At 55.5% G+C, this 14,851-nt stretch overlaps 1 protein-coding gene across 2 annotated transcripts in view; it reads right to left on the reverse strand.

The window, feature by feature from the left end:
• Positions 1-14,851, reverse strand: part of Niban2 (niban apoptosis regulator 2) — a 47,353-nt gene that overhangs the window by 16,496 nt on the left and 16,006 nt on the right. For both annotated transcript variants that reach the window (XM_063227788.1, XM_063227785.1), the window contains exon 2: positions 3,694-3,824. In XM_063227788.1, the coding sequence (XP_063083858.1) occupies positions 3,694-3,824 (131 nt within the window). The remainder of the gene's footprint in view (positions 1-3,693; positions 3,825-14,851) is intronic.

Genomic DNA, 14,851 nt, shown 5'->3' on the forward strand with positions numbered 1-14,851 from the left:
TGATGGTATGCATGGGATAATTTCAATTCCTTTGCATTTTCTTAAGCATGTTCTACGGGCTAGTATGTGGTCTGTTTTGGAGCACGCCTCATGTGCATTTGTGATGAATGTGTATTCGGATGCGGGGTGGATCACTGCAGACATCTACCAAGTCCACCGATTCACAGGTTCGGTTCAGTTTTGCTGTTTCCTTATTTTTTGTCTAGTTGATCTATTTGTGACAGTGGGGTACATGGCAGCTGTGTTGGTGCTTACTTGATTTTTCATGTCCATTACTATCTGTCCTATATAGTTCGGTATGTCGGTATTTGCTACCTATATATTTCTGATCCTTGTCTCTTCCTCTTAGGAGTTTTCCCTTAACAAGCATGTAGTGACCTTATCTGTCTCATCTGATCAGTCTTGGCTTGAAGTTTCTTCCTGAAAGAATTCAAAGCATCACCCAAGCATGGTGGAGCATGCCTGTATCCAAACAACTTGGGAGGCTGAGGCAGGAGAATCACACTGCCAGCCTGGGCTCCATCATGAACTCAAGGCCAACCTATGCTACACAGCAAGGCCCTGTCTTAAAAAGAATAAAATATATCAATAAAACTTAATGTGTTAAAAAAAAAAAAAGTCAGGACAAGGGGTTGGGGATTTAGCTCGGCGGCATAAGCGCCTGCCTTGCAAGAGTGCAGTCATGAGTTCAATCCCTGATACCGATTTTTAAAAAAGGCAGAAAAAGAAAAGAAAGCCAACCGGATACCTCCTCATAAAGCCCCCGCCCCGCCCCAGTCCGGCCTCCTCGGCTCCGAGCTCCTGGACCCAGGGCAGGGGCGGCCCACGGGCAGCCCAGCAGCAGCAGCAGCAGCAGCTCCAGGCCGGCTCTCCCGCCGCCTGGCTGCCCGTGTGGGTGTATTTTTAGGCCTGTCAATGACAGCATCGTGTCTGCAGCTGCAGCCCCGCGGGGGCGGGACGGAAGCAAGTGGAACCGGCGGTCCAGACTGTAGACATGCGGGGCTCCCCTGCCGACCCTGCCACCCACCCCGGGACCTAGGGCAGCGACTCCCCGCTGGCCTCAGTGAGCCCCGGGCGGCTCAGGCAGCAGGAACAACTTCGGCCAAGCCAGGGCCGCTCTCTGCCTTCCTCTTCCTGGTGCTGTTACCGCTGCCACCGTACCTGGTTCTATTTCCACTACTGTTTCTAATACCAATGTTTCTTCTCCCATGATTCCTATTGTATTGCTATGGTGACTTCACACCGTGCTGGGCAGTTCCTTCTCCTTCTTTCACTTATCATTCTTTCCAGGACTGTGGATTGAACCCAGGCCTTCACACATCCCCTATCCCTTTTGGGGTCAGGGTCTTGCTGAATTGGCCAGACTGGGCTTGAACTTGAATCCTCCTGCCTTAGCCTCCCAAGTGCAACATAGCACCTGGCACGATCAGTTTCACATGTGGCAAAATGGGACCAACATCTCGCTTTTCAAGGACCGTAGGTGTTGACATCTGACTTCTGTAACCCACAGGGGACCCCAGGATGGTCAAAGGTAAGTCTCACACAGAGGAAATGCTTAGCTGGTCCCCACTTGGCTCAGCTGGCTGTGACTGGGCTTCTCCCACAGGAGCACCTCTGCTCTCTGTTGTCCCAGGGCTAGGAGGTTGCCATGACAACAGGGAAGATGCTTTTACCAGATCCAAAAATCAAAGGATGTTGTGGAAGACCTGGACACACGGCCCTGACCGTGGCCCTCTGGGCAGGTCCGGGGAGGTGGGGTGGCCACTGCACAGAAGGTGCCAGGCTAGAAACTGGAACCCAGTACAGACTGCCTCCCCGTGTGTTGTCAGCCTGGGATCAGTACTGGGCCTCTGCACGTGCCATCCCCAGTCTGCCACTCTCTTCTACCCTTTCTCCCAGGAATCCCTCTTGTGCCACCCCATGAGGTGTCACCCTGAGTATCTGCAGAGCCACCAAAAGGCCCTGTGACCCGAGCACCTGACCCAACACAGTCAACAGAGTCATCCCCAAAGCTTCCCTGCAGAGACTCTGGGTGTCACTCCTAACCCTGCTGGGTAAGGACCTCCTACCCACCCTTGACCATGTTCGTGACACCCAGCCCAAAGGGCCCTGCTTTGATTCCTGCCCGATATGGCCACTCACAGGTCAATAAGTCCAATGGATGTGTGCATGTGAACAAAGCCAAGCCTGTGAAGCTCTGTGAAACCTCCACCTCCTCAAGGCTGCTAATCTTTCTGCAGCCTGTGACCCTGCTTCCCTCTACAAGCCGTTTCACAGACAGAGAAACTTGAGGCTCGGCAAGGTGACCCCACTTGTCTGAGGTTATTCACTAAGTGAGGATTGGTCCCCCTCCTTTTTATCTTTTGGTTTTTTAAAGATAGGGTCTTGCTATATAGCCCAAATTGGCCTCAAACTCACAGCAATCCTCCTGCCTCAGCCTCCTGAGTGCTGGGATTATAGGCATGTACTATCCTACTCAGCAATTTAAACCTCCTCCATCCTCCCTGCTTCCCCCGGCCACATGCCATTTGTCTACTCTGATTTCCACCTGGCCCCAGGAGGAAGACCCATGAGTCTGTGAGAAGACTGAGGCGTGGGGTCCAGTTCAGTGCCCAAGCCACCAGCTGATGACAGCATCTGAACCCAGGGCCCCAAGTGTTTTTCCAGGGAGACCACAAGGTCTGAGAAGGTAGCTCTGGAGCCTGGCTGAGGAAGAGGCTCTGATCCACCTCTGTGGTACCATCTCAATCAGGTACCGAGCACAGGGTTCCCCGGGAGACCCAGACAGCTGCTGGGGACCAGCAAGGACCGTGGGGAGGGGAGGGACGGTAAGCAAGGGCCCCACAAATCCCAGAAGTTCAGCCACAGCCCAGCAAGGTGGCGCACACCTGTGACCCCAGCATTCAGGAGGCTGAGGCAGAAGGATTGCTGTGAGTTTGAGGCCGACCTGAACTACATAGTGAGCCGCTAACGAACTAGCACCACCAATAGCAGTGGCCCGGCCAACCTACTTCGCAGGGAGAGGATCAAGTCAACCAGATCCCCCAGAGGGAAGTGGAGAGTTTTCAGACAGCATGCACCAGCCAGGAGTACACAGCTACGGTGCCATGGCTCAAACAGAACTTCCGGGGCTGCCAGCAGCCCTGCACTGTGCCCTGGGGAGCGAAGGATAGCACCTCCCCTGAGTGCTCAGACAGGACCTCGCAGCCTTACCCACACCCTGGTTTCCACTCCGCCTCTGCACCCCCACCCCACCTTCAGGCCAACTGAAGCCTTCCCAGAAGGCTTTGTGCGCCCACCCTGAGGCTAGCCTGGCGCAGGCACTTCCCACCCTTTACTCAGTATTTCTTGGGCAAACAATCCTACCCGCTAATGATGGGATCATGACAAGCCTGAGGATGGTGGCAGGGTCACCCAACACCCACCAGCATCTACCCTGCTCTCCAGGCAGTTTCACTCTGGGAAGGAGCTGTTCTCAGCCCATTCAACAGATGAGTAAACTGAGGCTCCTCCAGGAAGAGCTCGTCTCAAATCCAGGGCAGTCAGGACTCCACAGCCCTGGATCATACATCAACTCTTAGAGACTGTCAGGACCACAGAGGGAAACTGAGGCCCAGAGAAGTAAAGTGCAAGGCCAGGCAGCAACAGAGCCCAGCCGAAAACATCCCCCATTCCCACACGAGCACCCCTCACCTTGCGCCAAAGCAGCTGTGCCTGCGGCATCCCGGTGCCCTCAATCTCGTGGCGCATGCTGTTAAAAAGTGCGACGCCATACTGGTCCTCGTAGAACTGGACGAACTCCCGCAGGATCTTCTCAGTTTTCTCTGCAGAGGAAACATGGGTAGGAGGTCAGGTTGTCATGGATACCTAGGGCCAAGCATCCAGAGCACCTGCACCTGCCTGGCTCACATCTTTGCTGCGGGGCTTGCACCACACTGCCGATGTAGCCCACGGTGGGCTGGAGCCCAGGGTGCAGGAGGCTGATGCCCAAGCCCCATCCCGCCCAGTGACACACAAAGTCTGTCCAGTCCACCACCCATAGAGAGGGGACCCTGGGGCTGGGGATTTAGCTCAGCGGCATAAGCGCCTGCCTTGCAAGCAGGCAGTCCTGAGTTTGATCCCTGGTACCGATATAAAGGAAAAAGACAAAAAATAAAATAAAAAAAGAGGTGACCCTGCAGACAGGAGGCGGGCAGTGGCCTCACTCAGAGGACTCTCAAACCCAGCAGCACCATGAGAGACCCTCTGCTTTGACAGTAACCAAAACCACAGCCACCAAGCAAGACTACATGTCCACAGGTCAGTGACAAGGATAAGGATCCGGAAGGCTGAAGCAGGAGAACTGGGTGAGTTCAAGGCCAGCTTGGGATACACAGTGAGTTCAAGACCAGCCTGAGCTACATAGCAAGATTTTATCTCAAAATAAAAACACAAATACAAAATCTCTACAGAGACACCAAACAAAGGGAAGGGGGCAGCGGCCAGTTACAGAACCCGGTGTTATGTAGCCTCTCATTTACAAAGCCCAGGCCTGTCTGTGCACACATGTGAAACCACTTCTGGTCGCATACTTAGAAGGAAATACGGAGCAGGCAAGGTGGGACATGCCTGTAACTTCAGCACTCGGGAGGCTGAGGCAGGAGGGTTACTGTGAGCTTGAGACAAGCTGCTGTCTCAGAAACAAAACAAGAAGGCAGCAGGCCTGGCTGTGAAGGTCAGGGCCTTGGGTGAGGGCCTGGAGAGTGGAGAATAAACTGCACGTCCTGCTTACTTCACTTTTATAGCAGAGTTACTTTATAAGCACAGTTTCTTTCATAATAAAAAAATAAACATCCAGCCCTGCATTTGATTCCCAGCAATGAAAAAAAGTAAAGAAGAAAATATTCAAATATCCATTCCCAGCTGGGTATGGTGGCACACACCTGGTAACCCCAGCACTGTGGGAAGCTGAGGCAGGAGAGCTACAAGTTTAAGTCCAGCATGGGCCACACTACAGTTATCAAGACCCTGTCTCAAAACAAGACAAGAACGGCTGGGAACGTGGCTCAGTGCAAAAGTCCTAGGTTCAATCCCTAGGACTGGGGGTAAAAATTATCAAGTTAACCACCCCTTGCTTTCACCGGCTGTTTTCTTCTGTCTTTTGCTAATGGGGTCTTGGAACAGAGGGACAAAGACCCCCAGGACACATGGCAGAAGAGGCCCCATACACAGATGGAGAAACTGAGGCCCAGGGAGGCTACACCACTAGGCCAAGGCCACACAGCCAGCAGGTACAGAGCTGGGCACCAGCCTGGGGGACTGGGGGTTTGAGCACACGCCACACTCAGGGTCCTGGGCTGTGACCGTGCTTTGGGGGGGGCCTTTCCTGGAATGAGATCACGTTGTCCAGATTCCGATTTGGGGAGAGGAGGGGAGAACAAATGGGGAACGTGCTTTGAAGCCCTGTTTTTAAAAACCATAAACAGCCTGAGACCTTGGGAATTGTTTCGAAAGATGCTGAGGCCAGGGAGAGGGCAGGGGAAGCAGAGAGGGAAATGGGGGCGATGGAGAAAGGAGGGGCCTGGCCGACAGAGAGGGCACAGTCAGTCCACCCTCCTCCCCCTCCTCCTCTTCCTCCTCCTCCTCTTCTCTTGTTTTTTCCTATGGTGCCAGGGATTCACCCCCAAGGCCTTCACACTGAGTTACTCTTTTTAATTTTTCACTTTGCATCTGGCTAAACTACTCAGAATACACTGAAACTTCCAACCCTCCTGCCTCAGCCTCCTGAGAAGCTAGGACTATAGGCATGTGCTCTCACACCTGGCTTTGCGGTTGGGCGAGTTTTATGCCCTCACCCCAAAGGATCTCCCTGAGGCCCTGGGGACTCAGAGCCATGTTGTCCTTTGTCAGAGAGGAGGAGGCTGTGCACCTAGTGTTCTCACTGCCCGGCTGGGTCCTGACTGGCAGCAGCCAGCAGAGGCCACACCTCCAACACAGCCAGCAGGGTGGATGGGCTCAGGGTTGGGGATCTGGAGACCGCAGTCCAGGCCTGAGGAGGACACTGTTCCAGGAAAGCCTGGAAGCTGCCACCCCAGCAAAGTCTTGAACCCCAGTCTGCTCAACGTAGCAGCTCTCAGCCACCCGCTGACTCAGGCATTCACGAGGGTCCCAGGCTGCACTGGGAAGGGGACAGTAACCCCATGAAACCCAGAACAAGCTACAGCAGCTACAATCCCAACTTTACACCACAGCAATACAGGCTGCCTTGCTCTGGGGAGTCAGAAACTACACAGGGCAGGCTTGATGTCTTCTGTTTTTGAGACTGGGTCTCACTATATACTTTAGGCTGCCTTTGAGTTCACTATGTAGCTCAGGCTCACCCTAAACTTGTGGCGATCCTCCTGCCTCAGCCTCCTGAGTGCTGGGATTCGTATCTCTGGGGATGGCAATGTGAACCTCCCTGTCCAGCCTTGCTCTCTGAACTGCTTCTGTTCACCACTGGACTCCCCAAATAGTTCCTGAGCAAGGGTGAGGCATGGCCAAGGGTGGCATAGGACATTGGAGGGGTGCTGGGGGACAGCCAGCAGTGCCCAGGAACTAGGTTCACCCCACAAGTTCTTCAGCCCAGGCAGAACTGGAAGGGAACACAGTGGGGGCCCAGGTCACAAATGGCTTCTTAACAGAGGAAGCTCCAGGCATGTTCTTGAGAGATAAACTAGCTGGATGAGGTACCTATAAGCTCAGCGCTCTGGGAAGCTGAGGCAGGAGGATCCCAAGTTAGATCCATGTTGCCTGGAAGGGGATAGCCACCCAAGCCAGAGAAACACGGGGGATGAGGACTTGGGGGGTGGTGCCATGAGGGGCAGTGGGGATCCAGCCTGGGGCTGCAGTTCAGCCAAGGAGGACATGTGGACCTGCATGCTGAGGCACGGCCCCCTCATCTTGGGGTTTCCCACAGCCCCCAGCTGTACAGTGCTCAGCACCCAAATCCTTCCCTTCTGGCCACCCCGTAGCAGCTGGCGGCGGATCTCAGGTGTCTGTGGGTGGCCCTGGTGCCTGGGGCGCCCGTCTACCCTCCACTCCCGCCCACGCCAGCTCTTTCTGTTTCCTCCCAACCTCTGCAGACAGCAGATAGAGATTCTGAAACCCAGGCTCAGCCCCTAGAGTGGGACTCTGAACCGGTGAGGGTGAAGGGCTCACCTGAGGTCACACAGCCAGGCATAGGGGGTTCCTAGGGCCCCCTCCGGCCTCCCAGTGAGGAGCGGCTATAGGGTCCCAGCCCTGAAAGCGCCAGGCTGTGAAATAGGCATCACAGACCCTCTCACAGTCCCGTGGGCTGAGGACTGCTGTGCTGGGCTCAGCCCATAAATGTTACCACAGCAGTAACAATACACAGCCTCGCTCGCTGCGGGAGGGGTGGCCTGAGATGTTTATTAGCAGGTATAATTTTATAGCTTGAAAAGAATGCAATAAATTTTTTTCCCCTAAAGAACCAAGACAAGAATTGCAAGATAACGACAATCTTCCAAAAAGATTGGACAAAGAGAAAACCTGCCACAAAGGGGAGGGAGAGAGGGAAAGCAGGACCACCTGCACCTGCATGCTATGTCAAGTGTGAGCTGCATGGAACACCCAGGAAGCTAGGATCCCCCCGCCCACTAGGGCTGGGCCCTCTTTGCCGAAAAATCCTCAGAATCAGGACACACGCTTACCCATCCTCTGCCCCAGCATGCACACCAAGACTCTTCAAATGGCCCCAGAGAGGAGAAAATAAAAATGTTGCACTTTACAGGTGCAAAATCCAAGGCTTGGAAGAAGCTGGGTGTGAGCACTCAGGAGGCCGAGGCAGGAGGACTGCCCAAGTTCAAGGACAGGCTGAGCTACATAGTGAGTTCAGGACCAGCCTGAACTACACAGTGAGACCCTGTCTCAAAAACAAAAATTCACCACTTGTGACAGCCTTGGGCTGGGGATGTAGCTCAGGAGCACACACTTGCCCAGCATGTGTGAGGCCCTGCATTCTATTTCCAGCACCAGGGAAGAAAAAAATGCCACTGAGCTCTCTGGAGCTCTCACTGTGCTGCCGGGCCCTGCCCCGTCCTTAGCAGCCGCGTCGGCTGGAACCCTGAGCAGGGATGAGTGGGGCCACTGTCCCTGGGCCTCTGCCCCCATGTCACAGCTGCATGAGGGCCAAGGCACCTCGAGTGTGCGCACATACACATCACACACACTCAAATGGGGGTGTTTCTGAGCCACGAGCCGCACCTTTCTGGGATCTTAACCCCACTCCATGGGGCAGGAGCACGAGGTTGAGTTTGATTCTCAATACAAAAAAAATTAACCCCACTCCATGGATCTTAATGCAGGTGGGACCCCATCTCCAAGAGCGGCACTCATTGGGGGTGACCCTGAAGAAACCCCCAAACTCTAGCCCCAGAGTTCCAGCTCCCACCCACTAAGAAGCTACAGTGTGCTGGGCAGCCTCGTTACCCCACCCAGGGAGAAGCCAGCTGAGATTGGGGAGACACCAGCGGCTTCCTCACAGGCACACAGCCCGGAAGGGGAAAGAAGTGGGTTTTTTGTTTCTTTGTTTCGCTTTGGTTTTTGAGACAGGGTTTCACCATATGGTTCAGGCTGGCCTCAAACTCATAGCAACCCTCCCGCCTCAGCCTCCTGAGTGCTGGAATTATAGGTGTGCACCACCATGCCCAGCAAAAAGTGAGATTTGAACCATGATCCTGTCCAGAGCCCACCCCATAAGCTCCCCACCCCAGCACTGGGCCACAGTAATTCTAAAAAGCTCTGATTTTTCTTCTTTTGGGGATCCTGCTCAGCGGCCATGGGAAAAAAAGTAGGCTCACTATCCCTGTATTTTTGTTTGTTCGTCTTTTGACTCAGAATCTCTCTAAGTAGTTCAGGCTGGTCTCCCAGTGATCCTCCTGACTCAGCCTCCTAAATCCTGGGGTTACAGGTGTGTACTACCATGCCCCACAGATACAGAAACTGCAGCTCGGGAGGCAAAGTGACTTTCCCAAAATCACACAGGCGGCAGAGCCAGGACGGAAGCCCAGTGTCCCCACCTCCATGCTCTCCCACCCACCAGGGCCCTGCCTGTCCAGCCTCCCTGGGCCTCCATCTCCTGCCTCTCTCGTGGGCTGGGTGAGTCTCAGCCAGCTCAGCTGACCTGGAATCTTAACGACCATCTCATCGGCAGATCTGCCCAGGCCTCCGGTGCTGATCACGATGCTGGCCTCAGCAATGCACCCTTTCCCCCTGGGTCAGCCGAACCCAGTGCCAAAGTGACCCCTCCGGACTGGGGCAGATGGCCATCTCCCACCTCCAGATGGGCTCAGGCTCTGAGTTCAAGCCCCAGTTCTGCCCCCTGCTAGCTGTGTGGCCTTGGCCCAAGCACCTCCTCTCTAGGAGCCCATTTCTCCCTCTGCAAGATGGCAGCACAGGGGACCTGTCCTGAGAAGACCAGGGCCCTTGGAACGTGTGGCCTGTGGCCGGGCAATAAGGGACACATTGCCAGGCACAGTTGGAGCTCCTGCAAAGTGTCCCTGGCCCAAGCTTCCACGAGCCGAAGAGAGGCCTTCAAAACCCAGGCTGAGCACCCCGCCCTGCTCAGCCCAGGACAGCAGCCAACCAGCCAAGAGGACACTGACCAATGACTTCCCCAAGTGACAACGTTAAAGACCACGAGACTTCCTGTGCAGATAGTGGGCACTGGGGCTGCAGGATGCCCCAAAGCTCCCTGAAACCTTGGTGCAAGGCTCATGTACCAATGGACAAACCGAGACTCAGAGAAAAGACTTACTGAGGCTGGGATGGTGGCACACGCCTCTCATCCCAGCACTCAGGAGGCTGAGGCAGGAAGATTACTCAGGTTCAAGGCCAGCCTGAACTGCATAGGGAGATCCTGCCTCCAAAAAAGCCCCCAACCCAGCCCACTACCCGGAAGGCTGAGCCTGAATCTCAGCTCCCCAAGTGCTGATCAGGCATCAGGGCACGGAAGGCGACATCTGGCCATGGTAGCATCCAGCCTCATGTCAACCCCAGGGGCTTCATGCCAGTCCTGGCCCTGATTTGGCCAAGTTGCGGACACCAAGCCTGACTGGTCTCTGGTCTCCCGGTCCCTCCAGTGGGCTCCAGGACACACCTCACCCACAAGGCCCAGCTGGTTTCAGAGTTTCAGGGCTGAGAGGTTTGCTGACTGAAACCAAGCAGGTAACAGCGCCCACGGGGTGGGGCGGGCTCAGAACCTGCCCGCCTGGTTCCTGGAGTATGGGGGAGCAGGGCCAAGGAACAGCAGAGGCCGAGTGGGGGCAGGGACTCAGTGTCCCTGTGTCAGGGAGTCATTCCAAGCACAACCATCTCTGTACTCGGCGTGGGATGGCAGGGAAAACTAAGGTCCAGAGAGGTGGTGACATTGTCCTAAAGTCACACAGCATGTTTCAGCCAGCCAGACCCCCAGGGCCTCGCCTCCAGCCCTCCTACTCAGCCACCCCTATCCTCACGAGTACACAAAGGCAGCAGCCCCTCCTCCACATCTTCCATCCAGCGTTTGCATGCACACAATATTTCACACACAGAACGCAGCCGGGCTCAGAGAGCATGAGGGATTTCTGTGATGCACAGCATGGGAAGGTCTGGAATAGGACCTGAGTCTAACAGGAAACAGAGGTTTGGGCAAACCCAACTCACAACCACAGCCCATCAGCTGGGACTGGGAAACGGGGCCTCTCCCCACAGCACGGCCCCTGTGTGTGGCCTCGTTCAGAGGGGCAATGCAGGGCCCCTGCTCAGGACCTGTAATAGGTGAAGCAGGGAGCAGGGGAGATGATGGGCTCGCCTGATTGGCAGGACCAGAGCTGGGGAGCGGTGGGTGGTGAGGGGCCTCACCAGGCCACTGGAGTCAGCCCCTCCTAACCCAGCCTATGCTGCCCCACTTAAGTCACTGCCCCAGTCTGGCCCAAGATCCCACACCTGCCACGGCCTCTGTGTGTCCCCCTCCGCTCCCTCAGATTAGACCCCTTCCTCACGCAGGAGCCGCTGAGGGGCAGTCGGACCCTCCCTGCCCAAAAGCCTAGTGTGGCTCCCACTGCCCTTGGGATTAAGGCTGAGCTCTTTGGGGACCCTGAGTCCCTGGGCCATCTGCGGTCCTGCAGCTTTCCCACCTCTTCGGCACACGCTCCCCAGCTCCCCGCTGCACTTTCCCCCACCCAGGGCTGTATGTGAGACACCCCCATGGCCCCCTGACATGCTCCAGGTGGTTTCAGGCCTGCTCTGTGTGTCTCGTTCCCCAGGGCAGCACCCGAGGCAGAGAAGAGAGGGAGCCAGGCGTGTTGGTGCACGCCAGCACTCAGGAGGCTGAGGCAGGAGGATTGCTACAAACTGTGAGGCCAGTCTTGGTTACATAGTGAACTAGAATGAGACCTGTTCTTAAACCAAAAAAATAAAAAGGGAGTCCAGGCCAGAGCCTCCACGAGTAGAACCACTGTAGAATGAGCCAGGGCTCAAGGGGAGGTGGCTGTGCTGCCGGCCTCAGGGGTCCTGCAGGGACATTCTGTGGACCAATCCCTTCCCCAAGGCCACTTACAAACAAGGCAACCCCTTCTCATAAGCACAGCCTGCAACAGCCTGGCCACTCATACTGTGTACAGGACGCTGAGTCCTTGATTCCCAGAGGGCCCAGGGAGAGGGCTGTGCCATCAGCCTGGCACAGACAGCACAGGAAGACAGGGAGACTTCCGGAAGCAACCATGGGACACCACACTGCCCACACCTGCCGCTTACCCCCTGGGCCACGTATCCCACAGGGGACCTCACAGGAGGTGTGCACCCGACACACTGGAGCCCACGAACAGGTCACACTTGCCGTGAGCCCTTTCCATGTGGCTGCCGTGGTGTTTTCTCTCTCCTGCTCTCACCTTCCCCACCCTCTCCCCCTCCTCTCTACATTGCCACAGCTGGGCAAGGTGGTGCACACCTATAATGCCAGCACTCTGGGAGGCTGAGGCAGGAGGACTGACCACAAGGTCCAGCCACTCCTCAGCAGTGACTCAAAATAAAAACTAAAAAACAGAAGGCCTGGGGATATAGCTCAATATTAAGGCCCTAGATTCAATCCCCAGAATCGTAAAATAAACAACACATAGAAAAACCAAACATCAAGACCCTGCCCTCACACCATCTGCTCCTGGAAAGGCTCGCAGGCTCCATTTGCATATAATTATAATAATCATCATAGCATGCGAGAACGAGAGTGTGTGTCATAGTTAGCCCAGTGCCAGCCTGAAGCCACCCCCAGGGTGGGTTGACAATTACCACCCACAGGATTCCTTTAGCCCTCACTGGGACAGACCGATAAACCCATTCTATAGGTGAGGATCTGAGGCTCAGCGAGGTTAAAGGACTTGCTCGTCATCACACAGGTTGCAGAGCAAAACCAGAGTGGCGGCAGGAGAAAGGAGTCACAGGGATTTTGAGCCCACCTTTCAGAGCAGTGCCCCAGACAAACCCACCACCCAGGCCTTGTCCTACAGTTCTTAGTGGTGACTCGTGAATGGCTCCTGTGACCCAGCTCCCTGGCGTCCAGATCCTGCCAGGCCCTGGTGGGTCAGGTGGGGAAGGCAGTGTCCCCTCGGCGAAGGCCAGGGCAATTTCAGACACCTAAATGGCCCCTGGAGGCCACCACAGGCCTAGGAAGGACCAGGGCCGAGGTTAATAAAGGCAGATTTGGAGCAAGGTTGCAGAGTCAGGAGTCAGGCGGGGTTTCTCCCAGAGCTGCCTCCAGCACCTCATCGGCTGGCAAATATTTAACCAGGGCTCAGTGACAACAGGTCTGGGGGGGAAGGGTGAGCCTGGAGTCAGGAGGGCCCGAGGTGGGGAACCCTGGGGAAATGCCCCCCAAAAGGGCAGGCGAGCACCCGCCCACTGGGGCTGCCCTTTCCTCGGCCTGGGTGGGCGGAAGTCAGTTCCCATCCTGACACAAACAGGGAAACAAAGGGCTCTCAAGCCACCAGGCCCTCCCACCTAGGCTGACTGGCAGCAGCCCCGTGCCCACAGCTGGCAGCTTATCTTGGGCACCCAGGAGCGGGCATCTGCTCTTTGGGGAGGGTGGAAGAGGGCATCCAGGGCCCCCAGGACACCACCATCCAGAGCAGGATGAGCTCCCCACATCCACCCTGGGCCTCCCAGCTGGCACTGTGCCCACACCCAGTGGGGATTTGGTGAAGACCAGGGTGGTCTCTCTGGGCCACAGCCAAGGCCAAGGGAGCCATGAAGAAAAGGTCAGAGGCAGCCGGGGCACCCCAGACCGCAAGACACCCCAGGAGGCCCAGCCGCCTCCAGTGCTCCCTCTGTCCAGCCCCAGCTGGCTCAGTGCTGCAGCAGCCTCACTTCTCTGAACCCTGGGGATAACACACTGTCACCAGGATGGGGTGGACTCGCTGGCCACAGAGGGCGGGCATTGAGTTACAACAGTAAGTTGTTTGGGACATTTTTGTCTGTTTGTTTTTGTGGGGTTTTTTTATTTTTGCAACAGGGTCTCGATATTTGGTTCAGGCTGCCCTTAAACCTGCGCAGAGATCCTTCTGTCTCAGCCTCCTGAGTGCTTTGACTACAGGCATGCACTACCATGCCTGGCTTGTACTGCAACAGTAATTCTGGACACACTAGCACCCATGCCGAGTCCCCATTCCCCTTAACTCTGTGTTTGCTAGAGGACTGGTGCCCAGGGCCTCCTGCATGCTAGGCAAGTGCTCTACCACGGAGCTACAGGGCCAGGTCCCCTGGAAGCTTCCCACTGCATCATCCTTCATTCAGTTCCATTCCTTTCCTGCCATCCTCACCACCTCCCCTGGGCCCCAAGTCCTCCCACCCTGGGCACTGGCCCCCATCCAACTTGCTGGCCACAGGACAGCATCCCCCTGCCCTCGACTCCAGAGTGCCAGCCTGGACAGGCGCTGGTATCACACACTCTGGCAGGGCCACCTCAGGCTTACAGTCAGTCCGGAGCCTGTGGTGAGAAGTCACCGCCAACTGTGTGTCCAGCTGCAGTGAGACCTAGAGATGGCCACATGGGACCTCCTGACTGAGCCCTGACCTAAGGTATGTTCATGACCAGCCAGAGAGCCAGCATCACCAACCCTTCCATGAGCAAGGTTCCTGCACCAAGAGGCAGGAGCAGAGGACAAGACCCAGCCTGCCACCCACATGTTCCATTGGCCAGCTCAGGACATAACAAAGCGGCACCAGCACTCGGGCCGAGGTCAGACAGAGAAGGTGTGCATGGTCCTCATTCTTTCCTTCCCTTGAGAAATACAAGCAAAGACTGAAAAATGCATGCCAATAACTACAGCACTCAGGAGGATGAGGCAGGAGGATCACCACCAGCCGGGCTATAAAATGAGACCCTGTCTCAAACAAACAAACTACACAAGAAAACCTTCATCTGTCTCATAACTATTGTTTTTGGTTTGTTTTTTGTCTTTTTGAGACAAGGTTTCACTATGCAGTACAGGCTGACCTTGAACTTGTGGCAATCCTCCTGCCTCTGCCTCCAGTGCTGGAATTACAGGCATGCATCACCACGCCCAGCTTTGTCTCATAACTATTTACCACCTTTCTTCTCATGGAACAGGGTCATCCCAGGTTCTGGAATTAGATTTCGATTCAAATGCTAGCCCGTGGGCTAAATTCTCCCCAAACCTCAGTTCCCTCTGCTATAAAGAGGGAGAACAGAAGTCTTTGCCTTGCCAGGGTGTCAGAACAATTCGAGGACAAGAGTAAATCCAGCCCTGAGCCAATGGGGCTGATACTGTCAAAGACAATGACCCAGAAGGAGCTGACATGTTTCCATCTGCCCAGG

Source organism: Cavia porcellus, unplaced genomic scaffold (assembly GCF_034190915.1).
Source record: "Cavia porcellus strain 051 isolate PalLab524CR breed Dunkin Hartley unplaced genomic scaffold, mCavPor4.1 scaffold_1, whole genome shotgun sequence".
Classification (NCBI taxonomy): Eukaryota; Metazoa; Chordata; class Mammalia; order Rodentia; family Caviidae; genus Cavia; species Cavia porcellus.